The 18,647-nt window shown below is 42.9% G+C and overlaps 1 protein-coding gene across 2 annotated transcripts in view; it reads right to left on the bottom strand.

Moving 5' to 3' along the window:
- Nucleotides 1-18,647, bottom strand: part of SCFD2 (sec1 family domain containing 2) — a 725,068-nt gene that overhangs the window by 693,718 nt on the left and 12,703 nt on the right. For both annotated transcript variants that reach the window (XM_073608450.1, XM_073608448.1), the window contains exon 2: nt 16,969-17,137. In XM_073608450.1, the coding sequence (XP_073464551.1) occupies nt 16,969-17,137 (169 nt within the window). The remainder of the gene's footprint in view (nt 1-16,968; nt 17,138-18,647) is intronic.

Raw genomic sequence — 18,647 nt, 5'->3', positions numbered from 1 at the left:
CATATGCGGGCGCGACTTAGGTATGCGTTCACTTCTGCGCACAAGCACGGAGGGACAGGGCACTTTAAAAAAAACATTTTTTTTCTTATTTATTTTCCGGTAAGCAGGGGAGACAACCGGGACGCGGCAGGAGGGGTACCTCTCCCGTCGCCGATAAAAGTGATCTTGTGGCGAATCCACCATGGAGACCACTTTTATCTTAGCAACTTCAATAGCGGGCTATAGTCATATGACGTCCGCAGGTGGGATCTCCCATCCTGGGCGGGCGTCATACGACGTCCTCGGTTTCTCGCTGCTCCTGCGGGCCCCCGGGGGCCTGCAGCGAGGCGATCAGGTATGATGTGTGTCCCTCAGACACAGCCTATCCCAGATCCGTGTAAAGAGCCAATAAAAATGGCTCTTTACACGTGACCGGCTGTGTCCAATCACAGCCGGTCACATGTACTGTCCACAAGCACGGCGCTCGTGCATGCCCCTAGGGCGCATGCAGATCGGCGATCAGGGACGAGGTTTGTCACCCTGACACAGCCCAACCCTGATCGCAGTAAAGAGCCAATGAAATTGGCTCTTTACCACATGACCGGCTGTGTCCAATCACAGCCAGCCACAGAATGTCAACAAACTGCGGTAACGAGATGTTACCGGGTTCTCCTCCTCACACACCGATCGTGTGTGAGAAGGAGATTGCGGTAACATCTCGTCACGGCTTACAGTGCACACCAACACACACTAATTGCCCCCCCCCCTCACCCCCTAATAAGGAGGACCTGTCACCAGCCATCAATGTACCCGAGTACCTGTCACAGTCCACCCGAGTACCCCGGTACCTGTCACAGTCCACCTGAGTACATGAGTACCTGTCACAGTCCATCCGAGTACCCGAGTACCTGTCACAGTCCATCCGAGTACCTGCCACAGTCCATCCGAGTACCCGAGTACCTGCCACAGTCCATCCGAGTACCCGAGTACCTGTCACAGCTCATCTGAGTACCCGAGTACCTGTCACAGCCCATCTGAGTACCTGAGTACCTGTCACAGTCCATCTGAGTAACCGAGTACCTGTCACAGGTCATCTGAGTACCTGTCACAGGTCATCTGAGTACCTGTCACAGGTCATCTGAGTACCTGTCACAGGTCATCTGAGTACCTGTCACAGGTCATCTGAGTACCTGTCACAGGTCATCTGAGTACCTGTCACAGGTCATCTGAGTACCTGTCACAGTCCACCTGAGTACCTGTCACAGGTCATCTGAGTACCTGTCACAGTCCATCTGAGTACCTGTCACAGTCCATCTGAGTACCTGTCACAGTCCATCTGAGTACCTGTCACAGTCCATCTGAGTACCTGTCACAGTCCATCTGAGTACCTGTCACAGTCCATCTGAGTACCTGTCACAGTCCATCTGAATACCTGTCACAGGTCATCTGAGTACCTGTCACAGTCCATCTGAGTACCTGTCACAGTCCAACTGAGTACCTGTCACAGTCCATTTGAGTACCCGTCATGGTTCGTCTGAGTACCTGTCACAGTTTATCTGAGTACCTGTCACAGTTCATCTGAGTACCCGAGTACCAGTCACAGTTCATCTGAGTACCTGTGACAGTCCATCTGAGTACCCGAGTACCTGTCACAGTTCATCTGAGTACACAAGTACCTGAGCACCTGTCACAGCCCATCTGAGTACCTGTCACAGTTCATCTGAGTACCCGAGTACCAGTCACAGTTCATCTGAGTACCTGTGACAGTCCATCCGAGTACCCGAGTACCTGTCAAAGTTCATCTGAGCACCCGAGTACCTGTCACAGTTCATCTGAGTACACGAGTACCTGAGCACCTGTCACAGCCCATCTGAGTATCTGTCACAGCCAACCTGAGTACCTGTCACCACACATCAGAGTAAGCGAGTACCAGTCACCAGACCATCAGAGTACCCGGGTACCTATTTGCATCCCATGCCTCATAGAATATATGTTGGGGTGTTTGCTTTCCAAAATGGGGTAATTTTGTGGGTAATTCCACTGTCCTGGTGCTCAAGGACCTTCAAAAGTGTGATAGGTAGGAATGAAATGAGATGTGTAACTTATGCTCCGAGAATGCCTGAAGGTACTACTTCAATGCAGGACCTCTGTATGTGGCCAGGCTGTGTAAAAGTCTCACACATGTGGTATCGCCATACTCGGGAAGAGTAGCAGAATGTGTTTTGGGGTGTAATTTTTGCTATATACATGTTACGTGTTAGAAATATCTTATAAATTGACAACTTTGTGTAAAAAAAAAAAAAAGATTTTCATTTTCTTTCCAAGTTTTCTGAAGACTTGTGTAAAAAAATTAACCATTCAAAAGACTCATAATGCTTCATAGAATATACGTCTGGTGCTCCAGGGCCTTCAAAAAAGTGTAATAGGTTGAAATTAGAGGTGTAATTTATGCTCCTAGAACACCTGACGGTGCTCCCTGCATGTTGGGCCTCTATATGTGGCCAGGCTGTGTAAAAGTCACACACATGTGGTATCGCCGTACTCAGGAGGAGTAGCAGAATGTATTTTGGGGTGTCATTTTTGCTATATACATGCTTTGAGTTAGAAACATCTTATACACTTACCACTTTGTGTAAAAAAAATATGTTCTGATTTTCTTTCCACGTTTTCTGAAGACTTGTGGAAAAAAATGAACCTTCAAAAGACTCATTATGCCTCATAGAATAGACGTTGGGGTGCTTGCTTTCCAAAATGGGGTCATTTTGTGGGTAATTTCATTGTCCTGGTACTCCAGGGCCTTCACAAATGTAATAGGTCGTTAGGCAATTAGAGGTGTAATATATGCTCCTAGAATCCCTGATGGTGCTCCCTGCATGTTGGACCTCTCTGTGTAGCCAGGCTGTATAAAAGTCCCAAACATGTGGTATCATACTCGGGAGGAGTAGCAGAATGTATTTTGGGGTGTAATTAGAAGTATGCATATGCTGTGTGTGAGAAATAACTTGTTATTATGACAATTTTGTGAAAAAAAAAATCTTAATATTCCCAAGAATTGTGGGAAAAAATTTTAACTTAAAAAAAAAACTCACCATGCCTCTTACTAAATACCTTTGACTGTATACTTTTCAAAAAGGGGTCATTTGGGGGGTATTTGTGCTTTCCTGACATTTCAGAGCCTCAAGAAATGAGATCAGGTATGATCAGGTGTGATCAATGTTCAATGATTTGCACCATAGCTTGTAGACTCTAACTTTCACACAGGCCAAATAATATCCACTAATTTGGGTTATATTTACCAAAGAGATGTAGCAGTATAAATGTTGACCCAAATTTATGAACAAAAATGACTTATTTGCAAAATTGTATCATAGAAACTAAAAACAAGTGGAGTTTTTTCAAAATTTCCGCTTTTGTTCACTTATGTCGCAAAAAATAAAAAACCCAGTGGTGATTAAATACCACCAAAAGAAGGCTCTATTTGTATAAAAAAAATGATAGAAAGTTCGTTTGGGTACAGGGTTGCATGACTGAGTAATTGGCATTCAAAGTGTGAGAGCGCTGAAAGCTAAAAATTGGTCTGGGAAGGAAGGGTGTATAAATGCCCTGTATTGAGAAGTGGTTAAAGCCGCCCACTATTTTAAAAAATAACAGGGTTGTGGCAGCTATCCTTTGCCATAACTCCGGTATTTGACCTCAAAGTACTTATGTATAAGGACGGCAAGCGGTCTGGAAGTGGTTAAAATACACCTATGATAACAATTAGAGACCCTACATTTCTTTGTAAGTGGGCAAACTTACAAAATCTGCAGGGATCAAATAATTATTTTCACCACTGTACAGCCATCTTTGTGTTGTCCCAGTAAGTCCAGTCCCCCCAGAGTTAGAACATACCCAGGGAACACAGTTAACCTCTTGATCGCCCCCTAAGTTAACCTCTTCCCTGCCAGTGTCATGTATACATTGATCAGTGCATTTTATTTAGCCATTACATGTAAAAACAATAAAAAAAAATTAAAAGTCCCTAGTCCCTAAATCTATCCCCTATTCTGTAGACGATATAACTTTTGCCCAAACCAACCAATATGCGCTTATTGCAATCGTTTTTTACCCAAAATACGTAGAAGGATACATACTGGCCTAAACTGATGAATACATTTTTTTGGGGGTTTTTTTTGTCAGTCTTTTTTTGTTTATAGCGCAAAAAATAAAAACCACAGAGGTGATCAAATACCACCAAAAGAAAGCTCTATTTGTGGGGAAAAAGGACATCAATTTTGTTTGGGTACAGCGTCGCACGACCGCGCAATTGTCAGTTAAAGCAGCGCTGTGCCGTATCGCAAAAAATTGCCTGGTCATTAAGGGGATAAATCCTTCCGGGGCTGAAGTGTGGTGTGTGTGTGTGTGTGTGTGTGTTCACTGTGTAACATATAGGGAAATGTACATTATATGAGTAGATTGTAAGCTCCTTGAGGGTAGGGACTGATGTCAATGTATAATGTATATGTAAAGCGCTGCGTAAATTGATGGTGCTATATAAGTACCTGAAATAAATAAAATAAACTGAGATCAGTTGGTAAATAGTTTGTTTCTTCTTTGCAGATACATCTTTTCTTGATTTTTGTTCTTTTCTTCTTTCTTCAATTTTTTTGCTTTAAGGTTTCTGGTACAGTGTGGGAGAAGTTTCTATACCACTCGCTGCTGCTGTAATATTTTGGTAGTGTGAAGAAATTATCTGATTTAAACCTTTTAGTGATTGCTCTTTCTTTATATGTATAGTCACTGATTAAGTAAAGTTTTAGTGAGTGGTTTATATTATATTTTCTCAGTGTTTATGGTGATTTATATTTTCTACCAGTATCAAAGCTTCTTTATATGGTATAAATGAAGTAGTCTTGGCCTCTGGAATCCTTGTACATGTTGTAAAATTACTTTAAATTCTATAAAGATAGTGGGGCTTGCGATTGAAGAAAAAAAAAAAAAAAAAAAAAACGGGACCCACGTCAACAGACTTGGTTTGTCGTTTGATATTTATTCACCATCTTGAAAACATATACAGTATCTCAGAAAAGTGAGTACACCTCTCACATTTTTTGTAAATATTTTATTATATCTTTTCATGTGACAACACTGAAGAATGACACTTTGCTACAGTGTAAAGTAGTGAGTGTACAGCTTGTAGAACAGTGTATATTTTCTGTCCCCTCAAAATAACTCAACACAACAGAGCCATTAATGACTAAACCGCTGGCAACAAAAGTGAGTACACTCCTAAGTGAAAATGTCCAAATTGGGCCCAATTAGCCATTTTCTCTCCCCGTTGTCATGTGACTCATTAGTGTTACAAAGTCTCAGGTGTGAATGGGGAGCAATATTTTGTGTTATCACTCTCACTCTCTCATACTGGTCACTGGAAGTTCAACAAGGCACCGCATGGCAAAGAACTCTGAGGATCTGAAAAAAAAAAAAAAGAAAAAAAAACTGTTGCTCTACATACCGACGGCCTAGGCTATAAGAAGATTTCCAAGACCCAGAAACTGAGCGGCAGCACGGTGGCCAAGACCATACAGCGGTTTAACAGGACAGGTTCCACTCAGAACAGGCCTCGTCATGGTCGACCAAAGAAGTTGAGTGCACGTTCTCCGCGTCATATCCAGAGGTTGTCTTTGGGAAATAGACGTATGAGTGCTGCCAGCATTGCTGCAGAAGTTGAAGGGGTGGGGGGTCAGCCTGTCAGTGCTCAGACCATATGCCGCACACTGCAACAAATTAGTCTGCATGGATGTCGTCCCAAAAGGAAGCCTCTTCTAAAGATCATGCATAAGAAAGTCCGCAAACAGTTTGCTGAAGACAAACAGACTAAGGACATGGATTACTGGAACAATGTCCTGTGGTCTAATGAGACCAAGATAAACTTATTTGGTTCAAATGGTGTCAAGCGTGTGTGGCGGCAACCAGGTGAGGAGTACAAAGACAAGTGTGTCTTGCCTACAGTCAAGCATGGTGGTGGGAGTGTCATGGTCTGGGGCTGTATGAGTGCTGCTGTCACTGGGGAGCTACAGTTGATTGAGGGAACCATAAATAAATGTCAACATGTACTGTGACATACTGAAGCAGAGCATGATCCCCTCCCTTCAGAGACTGGGCCACAGGGCAGTAGTCCTACATAACTACCCCAAACACACCTCCAAGACAACCACTGCCTTGCTAAAGAAGCTGAGGGTAAAGGTGATGGACTGTCCAGACCTAAACCCTATTGAGCATCTGTATGGCATCTCAAATGGAAGGTGGAGGAGCGCAAGGTTTCTCTATCCACCAGCTCCGTGATATCATCATGGAGAAGTGGAAGAGGACTCCAGTGACAACCTGTGAAGTTCTGGTGAACTCCATGCCCAAGAGGCTTAAGGCAGTGCTGGAAAATAATGGAGGCCACACAAAATATTGACACTTTGGGCCCAATTTGGACATTTTCACTTAGGGGTGTACTCACATTTCTTGCCAGCGGTTTAGACATTAATGGCTGTGTGTGGAGTTATTTTGTGGGGACAGCAAATTTACACTGTTATACAAGCTGTACACTCACTACTTTACATTGTAGCAAAGTGTCATTTCTTCAGTGTTGTCACATGAAAAGATATAATAAAATATTTACAAAAATGTGAGGGGTGTACTCACTTTTGTGAAATACTGTACTCTACTGCTCCTCTCAGATTAGGTTTTGAGATCCTAATGCACATATAAAAAACAAACAAGAGAATGTCTCTATCTAGGTGTAGCGATTTATTAAAAAAAAAAAAAACTATAAAAAAGACAAAAAAAAAAAATGCACTCACCAGTTAAAAAAGTGTATTAAGACTTGTCATAAACCCATATAGATCTCCATAGGATCATCGTGAGGCAACAGGTATGTGGCTTGTTGAAGCAGAGTTCCTGATGGAAGTACAGCTTACAGCTTCATGTTTCAGGACAGTCAGGCGCACCCCTTTATTAACCACATGCCGACCGGGCAATAGTCGAAAGACAGCTACAGCGCGGTCGGCTTATTCTGGGTGGGCGTCCATGGACGTCCTCGCAGAATCACGCCCCCTTGGGCGCGCACCCAGTAACATCCGTGACCGCCGGGTCCAGGGGACCCGGCACATCACGGTAAACGGCCGCTGATAGCAGCCGTTTACCACGTGATCGCTCCGTCAAATGACGGAGCATCACTTGTAAACAAACCTGTCATCTGTCAAGCTGTCAAACATGTCATGACGCCGGTTCCTCCCTCCCCTCTCTGTACCGATCAGTACAGTGTGAGAGGAGAGGGGGAGAGATCATTTGCAGTGCTGTGGGCACTACAGATCCAGCCCACAGCACTGCCATACTATGCAATAATGTCCAATACTCTGCAATAAATTTTAACAGAAACAAAGAATTTTTATTTATTTATTTTTACCGAATTTTCAGTCTTTTTTGATTTATAGCGCAAAAAATAAAAAACCCAGCGGTGATTAAATACCACCAAACGAAAGCTCTATTTGTGTAAAAAAAAAAAAACATTTCATATAGGTACAGTGTTGCATGACTGAGTAACTCATTCAAAGTGCGAGAGCACCGAAAGCTGAAAATTGGTCTGGTTAGGAAGGGGGTTTAAGTGCCCAGTGGGTAAGTGGTTAAACTATAGGATATCTCCAGGCGAGAGAGGTGTTATTTGGAGCCGTAGCCATCTTGCCACTTCTGAATGCTGCTGATGCTTATGTTCCAGCATGAAGCATGACAGCTGTACTTCCACCAAGAACTCTGCTTCAACTAGCCACATGGCTGCTGAGCTCTGCAGCCTCACGGTGATCCTATGGAGGTCTATATGGGCTTATAATAAAGTAAACACAATCAGCTGTGCTGGGTGTGTACACATAAATCAGTAAATAGAAACTAAAAAGTATTAGCTAGCACAATATTGCTGGAGGACAAAATAAATATAAAATATACAAATACACTAAAAGTGCAGAGCTAAAAACTTAATCAGATACCCACATCTAATATTTTAAAACAAAAAAAAAAAAAAAGGAGTGGGATAAGAGTCCTTTCCAGAATAAATCCAAAGGTGCTCGGCAGAAACAGTTTAAACACCACACAGTTGGGTGCTCCAAAGGAAAGGAAAAACCACCATGGTCACCCAAACACACTGCCGCTTACCATCAAAAATGGACCCTCACACAGGAAGGTCAAATGTGCAGTCTGATAACCACCTTGGAAAGATCTCCGATGGGGTTAATTCGCCACCCTTCACCTAGGTACGCTCATAATAAGCCAAAGAAATTAGCCAAACTGAAGAACTTTTTTCACCTTTTTGCAGAGATTTTATAAAGCGTATTGCTTAGACCCCTTTCATACTGAGGCGCTTTTTCAGGTGTTTTAGCGATAAAAATGTAAAGCGCCTCTAATGCCTCCCCAGTGGGAAAGCCCAAGTGCTTTCCCACTGGAGTGGTGCGCTTGCAGGACGGAAAATAAAAGTCCTGCAAGCATCATCTTTGGGGTGGTGTATACTCTGCTCCCAAAACGCCCTGCCCATTGAAATGAATGGGCAGCGCTGCCGAAGTTCCTGCAAAGAGCCTCCACAGAGCCGCAACACGGGCACTTTTAACCCTCTCTTCGGCCGCTAGCGGGGGTTAAAAGCATCCCGTTAGCGACTTAAAAGCGTCACTAAAACAATGGTAAAGCGCTGCTAAAATTAGCAGCACTTTACCGCTTATGCACCCCCTGCCCCAGTTTGAAAGTAGCCTAAGGCCTTTTTCACATGAATGCCTAAAAAACTGACAGGCGGACCTGAATGGACCCTCCATAGACCTCTATGGAGCTTCGGATGTCAGCGGTGACATGTCCGCTGACATCCGACCCGCTCCGAATCGAAAAAGTGTAACGGAGGAAAAACCTACTTTTCCATCAGTTTTCAGATCGGATTGGGTGACGACGGACTCTACGGTTCGTCGTCATCCGATCCCCCATACAGGAGAGCGGCACTGTTACAGGTCCACCTGTCATCTGCCTGCTCAGCGGGGATCCACGGAGCAATCCACGCTGAGAAAGCAGATGTTCACGGGGCGGATCATCTCGGATCCGTCCCGTGTGAAAGGACCCTTAGAGCTGCTTGCACAGGAGGGGGTCGAGGCACAGTGAAGTGATTGCTTTCATTAGAATCATCTGGTGAAAGTCAGTGAATCTGTGAAAGGTATTAGCTTAAGCACAAAGTGTTTCGAAAGTGCATTTGCATACAACATTATGAGTTTATAAGCCTTGATCCACTTTTAACTAGCAATGCATTTTTAATGTGTTTTATATTTTTTTTAATAAATCGCTACACCTAGATGGAGGCGCCCTCTTGTGTTCGTTTTTTATATATATGTTATACTTACCTGCTCTGCGTAATGGTTTTGCACAAAGCAGCCCTGATCCTCCAATTCGGCGCTCCTGGCTCCTTCCCCTGCCGAGTGCCCCCATTTTCAAAATAGGTCAATTGCATTCATGTGAATGGACACAATTGAAATTCATTGTGATTTCTATTGTCAAGCAATACTTAAGTTGCACCTGAAATTGCACTAACGTGAACCAGGCCTTAGTGTCGTACCCAGACAGCTGAGTGGACTGATGCGCTACAGCAATGTGTGAAATGACGCACTAAGCAGTTAATCTGTGCTGCCTATGTGCATCTCAGTGCTTCACTATAAGTTTTGAATTGAGTGTACCTTTTAATGCAATCAGTTAGCCCATGAATGTAATCAAAAACGTTAACACCTAAAGCTAATCCTTATTTATTTTAAACATTAAAAGGTAAACAGCTGTCAAATTTGAGATATTAGAAGCTTGAAATTCAACCTGGGAGAATACCCTACATTCTCAGCACTTCATTTTTTCATCCAGGCATTTCTGTTCTGCACCAGTCAACTCCACAGCTTTTTTTCTGCATAATCTGGTGATCCTGGAACATGCTTGCTTGCAACACTGGAATATATAATGCAGGCTACTTGCCATCTGTCTCACATAGATTTTTTATTTTTTTTGGCAGTCTTAACTGGATTTAAACTGGATTTTCTTGGGTGAATGGTGATGCAAGGAACAGAGGAGTTTACACTGCACAGGCTTCAGGAAGTACAATTCAACTGCCCTTTTGTAGAGCAAGGTGTGCTTCTAAAATTAGATGTTTACCCAAAAAGGGGTAGTTCCGCTTTAACCCTTTCATGGCTAAGCCTATTTTTTGAAATTTGGTGTTTACAAAGTTAAAATCTGTATTTTTTGCTAGAAAATTACTTAGAACCCCCAAACATTTTATATATTTTTTTAGCAGAGAATCTAGAGAATAAAATGGAGATTGTTGCAATATTTTATATCACACGGTATTTGTGTAGCGGTGTTTTAAACGCAAATTTTTGGGAAAAAGGACACTTTCATGAATTTTAAAAAATCCAAACAGTAAAGTTACCCCAATTTTTTTGTATAATGTGAAAGATGATGTTACGCCGAGTAAATAGATACCAAACATGTCACGCTTTATAATTGCACGCACTCGTGGAATGGCGACAAACTACGGTACCTAAGAATTTCCATAGGCGATGCTTTAAATTTTTTTTACGGTTACCAGGTTAGGGTTACAGAGGAGGTCTAGTGCTAGAATTATTGCTCTCGCTCTGACGATCGTGGCGATACCTCACATGGGTGATTTGAACACCGGTACATATGCGGGCGCCACTTCCGTATGCGTTTTCTTTTCTGCGCAAGCTCGCGGGGACGGGAGCGCTTTAAAAAAAAAAATTTTTTCTTATTTATTTTATTTAATTATATATTTATAAAAAAAAATTTTTTTGATTACTTTTATTGCTGTCACAAGGAATGTAAACATCCCTTGTGACAGTAATAGGTGGCGACAGATACTCTTTATGGAGGGATTGGGGGTCTAAAAGACCCCCAATCCCTCCTTTGCACTTCAAAGTATTCAGATCGCCAAAAACGGCGATTCTGAATACTGTGTTTTTTTTTTTTTTTTTTTAAACCGGCGCCATTGGCAGCCGAGTAAACGGGAAGTGACGTCATGACGTCGCTTCCGCGATTACAATTAGAAGGCTGGAATGAAGCCGCCCACAGCTTAGTTCCAGCCCACCCCCAGCCGCCGGAGGCAGCCGATTGGTCACCGGGCCTCCAGAACGAACGGGAGGCCCGGTAAGAGCAGCGGGAGGCGGCGAGGACATCCCCTCCAGCTCCTCCGGTATAACAGCCGAGCAGCTTTTAGCCGCATCGGTTGTTATATTCTGATAGCCGATCACCCACTCTAAACAACGGTACCGGGATGATGCCTGCAGCTGCGGGCATCATCCCGGTATAACCCCCCAAAGCCGAGTACGCGTACGCTCGGCGGGAAGGGGTTAAGGCCTCTTTCTCTGCTCCTCTAGGAAATGGCAACATTTTTTTTGAGGGGGGGGGGGGGGGGGGAACTGGTTCTCCTCCCTTGCAGTCTTCTGGAACACATTAGAGATCCCAGAAGAATGCGGGACCATTCACATAGCACAGCGTGGCTTGCTCACGCGCAGTGGACAGCCGGCTGCCCACAGTTGAGATGCCGGGACCGAAGACTGGTGGAAAGAATGGCTCTGGTGAGCACATCGCTGGATCCAGAGACAGGCAAGTATTCTTTTTATTTAAAGTCAGCAGCTACAGTTTTTGTAGCTGTTGACTTTTCATTTTTACAGCTATGACTTAAGCTCCTGTTTAACATCTTGACTTTAAAACAGCTGCTCTGTATGCTGGATAACAATAGGAACACTAATTGCTTTTTCTTGTAGACTGGAATTATTTGCGAACTCTAACCCCTTAAGGCTGGATTCACACCTATGCATTTTTTGTGCTTTTTGCATTTTGCAGATTTGCACTACAGAACGTGTTCCATAGGAAACCATTTTAAACGGACTGTAGTGCAAATCTGCAAAATGCAAAAAGCACTAAAACTGCATAGGTGTGAATCCAGCCTAAAGCAGGACTAACCCCCCCTTTACAAACAAGGAAGATGTCATCTTGGCCTCTTATTGATCTGCAGTTGCAGTGGTGCTTTACATGTGATCAGCTGTGACACCAACTTTTCGATGGCTTGACAGTTTGGTTGAGAGCTGACATAATAAGCACACTAGTAACTGACAGTTATGCTTCGAGACATACATTGAAATAAACGGTTATTAGAAACAGTTAAATCAATGGTTTCAGTTCCACTTTAATCAAAACCTTAGGGACCATTCACACAACTGGAACTGGAAAGTGCAAAATCTGGTGCAGCTGTGCATAGTAGCCAATCAGCTTTTAACTTCAGCTTGTTTTCTTGGTTTCTTTGGACAGCTACACCAGATTTTGCATCTCCAGTTTTAGTAAATTGACCCCATAGTGCTATTGTGATCTGCAGCGTGGATGTCTTGTTTGCTATTGTATTTGAGGTGGCATTCTACAGGATATGCATGAATGGTACTACAATGTACATTGGGTCGTGCATTAACGTGTATTGCAGTAATGTGTGGTAGAACATGCGTTTTACTGCACATTGTTGTAACAAGTCACAATATGCTTTGCTTTAAATTTGTGTTAAATTTGTACTCAACTCATCCTAGTGGGAGTACAGGAATTGGAATTAATGGAGATCACAGCACATATGCTCACAAGGACTTAAAAGGAAAGATTTTTACAGAAGAAGCTGGAGTTATCAAGCAGGCCAATCAGCTAGGATATTAGCAGTGGGGGACTGATAATTATATGGCTTTCAAGGGCTGATGGGGGCGTGGATCGAAAACCCAGTAAGCACAGTGTCACTTACACTTTACATTTAAATTAGAATACTTTTTTTATTTTATGAAATAACAGATTAGGGGCTATATCCTATGAAAGAACCAGTCTTGAGAGTTGGAGTAGTATTTCTCTGTAAGGATCTTTAGATTGGTTCATTTTTCTTTTCTCTGGTTATTCTCTGGGAACTCTGGAATATGTGTTAGGCAATAACCTCTACATGGTGTGTCTGTGCCAAAGTACATTTGGGGAATAGAGTCTGCAAGAAGAATCTCTCCAAAATACTTGAGGTTTTGGAAGCAAGTTGGGATGATGTGATAATACTTGTTTAAACTCTGTGTACATTTTGTGATGTTTAATCAAGACATCATTATTGTGCAATATTTTATGTCAGGGAACCATGGGGATCACAATACTGTTATTCCAAAAAAATCTGCGGGAGCTAAAATAATTGACAGTTCTCTGAAATGACTACTGTGACAAAACTGAAACGCATAGAATCATAGACCAGCTGTCACTACTTTAATATGACAAACAAGAATTTAGTTTGGCCTTAAGGAAATGGGTGATGCATGTAAGGCACATGCTTTTTGGGACACTTTAAAAGGACATAACTCAGCTGACTCGAATAGAGAATTTATATTAAAATAAAAATACTTCTCTAATATTATTTTTAATAGTGCATTGGCCAAGTTAGTCATACTTGTGAATGTTGCCATTAGTAAACGCTGTATAAATATGAAACCAGCGTTAATTCCCCACCTTCCCAGTACTCAGATCACTCCCTAGTATCCATGCCAAGAAAGTGAGGAGTGCACACACCTCACTATCCCAGCCAACAGAGAGGTTTCCTCCACAGTGTGCACAACTTGCTTTCTAGTATCCCAACCAGCAGAGAAGTTTGCTCCACAGTCCACACAAATCACTTCCCAAGCATCTCTGCCAAGAACATGGTCTACACTCCATTGTACATATCTCACTCCTCACTATCTCAGCCAACACAGAGGTTTGCTGCACTGCACACAGCTTACTTCCAGTATCCCAGCCAACAGTGAGGTTTCTTCCACAAGTGTACACAGCCAGCTTACTTCCTAGTATCCATGCAAAGAGAGAAATCTGTTCCCCAGTACGCACAGCTCACTCCCTAGTATCTGTGGCAACAGAGTTGTCTGCACCCCAATACACAGAGCCTACTCCCCAGTAACTCAGGTAACAGAGAGGTTTACTTCACAGTTATCACACTTATTCTTTAGTATCCCTGCCAACAGAGACGTCTACACCCAACAACACACCGCTCCATTACCAATTTCCATGTGAGCAGACAGGTCTATGCTCCAGTACCCAAAACATCAGCATCTATTTACCACCCACCCTCCTTTATGTCTAACAAAGAAATTGCACATTTACATAATACTGAAAAAAATGTTCACGTGCATGTTTAAGTGTTACTAAACTAAACCTACAACAGTAGAATCAGTCTGTATCTGCAGTAAATCACGCTTGTTATATTCACTGTAGAACCTAAAGGGTTAATCATGCGCATTGTGTAAAAGGGCTGTTTGATCCTGTCTTCTCTGATTCTCCCCTTATTCCACAGTCCCCAATCCATCTGCTGATAGTACAGAACCCTAGTATACACTCTGCACATGCTGAGTTTGGTGTGTATTGCTAGAGTTTTTGTTTTTTTTTGGGAGGGTGCATGTAATCGGCACAGGGCCAGTCAGCACTGTCCAGAGGGTCAGGGGTAATGCAGCCCCATTGGACAGTCAGAGTACAATGAAAACTCCTACAAACTTTAACCAGTGCTTGGCTGGACACTGACAGAAGTCACAAAACTGCTATCATTACTTTAGAGAAAGGGTAGTTAGCAGTTTATATTTACTAAAATAATTTCATTTCCATGTTCTGTGTACTGTGGGAGACCAGATATGGTGAATGCAGGGTCCTGGGTTTAGTAATACTTTAAGCTGCCCAAACACAGTCAGATCATACAAATTACTAGGGTTAGTTTGAATGGTACAGAAATTAAAAAAAAAAAAATGCAAGAAAAGTGGTTGAAAAAGAGAATGGTGCGCAGTCATGCTGGAACAGGAAGGGGCCATCCCCAAGCTGTTACCACAAAGTTGGGAGCATGAAATTTTCCAAAATGTCTTGGTATGCTGACACCTTAAAAGTTCTCTTCACTGGAACTAAGGGGCCAAGCCCAACCCCTGAAAAACAACCCCACGCCCTCCACCAAATGATTATCACCAGTGCACAAAGGTTCATAAAGAAATGAATGAGTGAGTTTGGGGTGGAGGAACTTGACTGGCCTGCTGAGTCCTGAACTCAACCCAATAGAACACCTTTGGGATGAATTATGCCCTGTACACACGGTCGGATTTTCCGACGGAAAATGTGAGACAGGACCTTGTTGTCGGAAATTCCGACCGTGTGTGGGCTCCATCACACATTTTCCATCGGGTTTTCCGACACACAAAGTTTGAGAGCAGGATATAAAATTTTCAGACAACAAAATCCGTTGTCGGAAATTCTGATCGTGTGTACACAAATCCGACGGACAAAGTGCCACGCATGCTCAGAATAAATAAAGAGATGAAAGCTATTGGCCACTGCCCCGTTTATAGTCCCGACGTACGTGTTTTATGTCACCGCGTTCAGAATGATCGGATTTTCCGACAACTTTGTGTGACCGTGTGTATGCAAGACAAGTTTGAGCCAACATCCGTCGGAAAAAATCCTAGGATTTTGTTGTCGGAATGTCCGAACAAAGTCTGACCGTGTGTACGGGGCATAAGAGTGCAGACTGCAAGCCAGGCCTTCTCATCCAACATCAGGGCCTGACCTCACAAATGCACTTCTGGCAGAATGGTCAAACATTTCCATAGACAGACACACTCCTAAACCTTGAGGACAGCCTTCCTAGAAGAGTTGAAGCTGTTACAGCTGCAAAGGGTGGGCCAACTCAATATTGAACCCTACGGACTAAGACTGGGATGCCAATAAAGTTCATGTGCGTGTAAAGGCAGGCATCCCAATACTGTTGACAATATAGTCTATATAAATATTTTTGATTTTTTTTTTTAACATACTGTCAGAGAAGTGCAGTGTCTCTATAGTGATACTTTACTGCTTTGGGGGGGTGATCAGGATTTATTTTTTACATGACCGCAGTCATGGGTCGCATCACTGCGCAGCTCTGAGACCGCAAAGCAGTAGCTGGGTGGGAAGTGGATAATGCTGAACTCTGGCTGAAAGTGACCTTTGGACATTATTTCCACTGTAAAAATAAACTACCACTAATGAAGTGTGTAACATGTGGCTGCTGCTGTGGTAGGTATAATTTCACTTTCACCTAGTTCATACAGTGCACTGCCTTCCACTGCTTAAAGTGGTTGTAAAGCCACTGTTTTTCTTCTCTGGTGTTAGATCAGTATGTGCCCCAGTGTATGTTATGTATAAAAAAATATGCTGCTGTATACCTAATTTCAGAGTGTTCACGTGACTGCCCGCCGCTGTCTTCCCTAATCTAACAACTACAGTGGGCGGGGCTGAGAATCCCTGCTGACTTCAGCTGGGAGGAGAGCAGCGGGTGGTCATGTGAGCGCCGAGCTCATTGCTCTGAAATTAGGCATACAGCGGTATACTTTTTATAAATAGATTACAGTATGTGCCCCAATGTATGTTATTTTAAAAAAAAAAATATGCCATTGTATACGTAATTTCAGAGCGCCACTCGCATGACCACCCATTGCTCCCCTCCCGGCTGACGTCAGCAGGGGATTCTCAGCCCCGCCCGCTGTAGTTGTCAGACCAGGGTGTCAGGGCTCAGCAGCCACGATAAATCGTGGTTAGTTTACAGAGGGGAGGGCAGCACCAGGCAATATCAGCCAGGTATTTTACATGATGCAAAATGCCAAATTACACAGCACAAGCACTGTGCTGTATAGCATGTTTTAAAGGAACAGGAATCCATTTTTTTCTTAGAGTTACAAACACTTTAAAGATCCAGCTTTAGTACACAAATCATAGTAGGCAGCTCATGCAGCATCTCTTCAATTCAGAACATCTTTTCAGAGAATGCAAGGTGTGCCGTGAATGGAGGAGATGTGGATGAACGTCACACCCCAATGCTTGTAACGCCTAAAATCTTCAAATTTAACCATAATAAAAATGTGTATAAACATGTGTGCTTACTGTGGCTGTGACAAGCATCCAGGGGCAATTATCCCCTCATTTTCACCATCAATTCTCAGGTCTGTGAGCTCATCCATGTTAATCATCACATCACTTGTTTGTCCAGGAATATGGGAAAGAACAGACAAGATCTTCTCCACTAGACTGTCTCCATGATGCCCAACAGCCCCTAAAACAAAACCGATACATTTTAATTCAAATGTATTATAATAAAGAATTTATGGGGAAAAAAACACATTGTGCATTCTAGAATAACAGATCTGTTTTTAGATAAGGTCAAGACTTAAACCCCTTCCACAATGGGACCATGCAGCCTTAGCGGCGCTTTACCGTCGTTTTAGTGGTGCTTTTCGGCCACTATCGGCTGAAGAAAGGGTTAAAAGCAACCATGTTGCAGAGCTGCCTATTCATTTCAATGGGCAGGACGTTTTGGGAGCAGTGTGAACACCGCCCCAAAGATGCTGCTTGCAGGACTTTTTTTCCCGTCCCACAAGCGCACCGCCCCAGTGTGAAAGCACTCCGGCTCTCACGGGAGGCATGAGAGGCGCTATTTTTAGTGCTAAAATGCCTAAAAAGCACCTCAGTGTGAAAGGGGTTTAAGTGATACGCTTTACAAAATCTGAACGGGGTCTTATTGTCTATATCAGCCTTTCTCAACCTTTTCAACATAGAGGAACCATTGAAATAACTTCCCGGCCTCAGGGAACCCCTGCTAAAATTTACTATATCTGTAACTCATGATATCTTAGCATGATGGTCAGTGGGAAGAATGTTCCTTACACTTGTGGTTATTGGGAAGAATTACCTCCTTACAGATATCTAGAAAAGATAAATGGTGACAGTGGGAACTTAACTGAAAGACAAAAATTGCTCAAGGAACCCCTGGAGGAACCCAAGTTGAGAAACCCTGTTTTTTTTTTAAAGTATTTAAAAACACATGTTTCTATATGGGGGGCGGGCATGAAAAAAGAAGTTAGCGCTTGTGTTATTGTACATGGAGAAGTGTAAATTGGCCTGTTATTACCGCTCTCAAACAGGAATCAAAGTTTAGAAGCTCTGTTTGTGAAGTTGCTTGTTGTTCTTGGATGCACTGAAAAAACTAATGTGTTTTAAATGCCCAGACAGATGTCATAAGGCTACTGTTACACAGAGTGAACTATTTTGCAAGAAATCTAGCAAAATAAAGCACATTTAAAACGTGTAAACAGTTGCCTGCTTTTAATTTTGCAACCTGTGCTATTAGGAAGGCATCTGAAATCTGAATGACAATTTGAAGTCAGCATGAACAGACACTCGTCAGTGTATACCCAGACTAAACAGATGCCTACTGCCAGCCAAGGACCACATAATGAATAAGAAATGTTCCCAGGTAGCTAGGAAACAAGTTCCACTACACGTCTGTAGCAACTGTTACAAGTAACGTTGTGTTATTCTAAGCCTTATATTTTCTGTACCACATTACATTGCACAGCAGAAATATGAAAGGCCTGAACAACCTGTATGACAATTTTAGGTTTGCTATGGAAGATGATTGGTCGATGAAATGCATCTTGGTAAGACTCTTTACACTGTACTCACAACATGCGGAGAAGCTGATTATGCAGCATTCTCTCAGCACAATTATAGATGTGGTGTCAGCGTATGCTACTTTCACACTGGGGCGCTGAGGGTGTCAGCTT

Source organism: Aquarana catesbeiana, linkage group LG01 (assembly GCF_042186555.1).
Source record: "Aquarana catesbeiana isolate 2022-GZ linkage group LG01, ASM4218655v1, whole genome shotgun sequence".
Lineage (NCBI taxonomy): Eukaryota > Metazoa > Chordata > Amphibia > Anura > Ranidae > Aquarana > Aquarana catesbeiana.
This window is presented reverse-complemented; position numbering and strand designations above follow the sequence as displayed.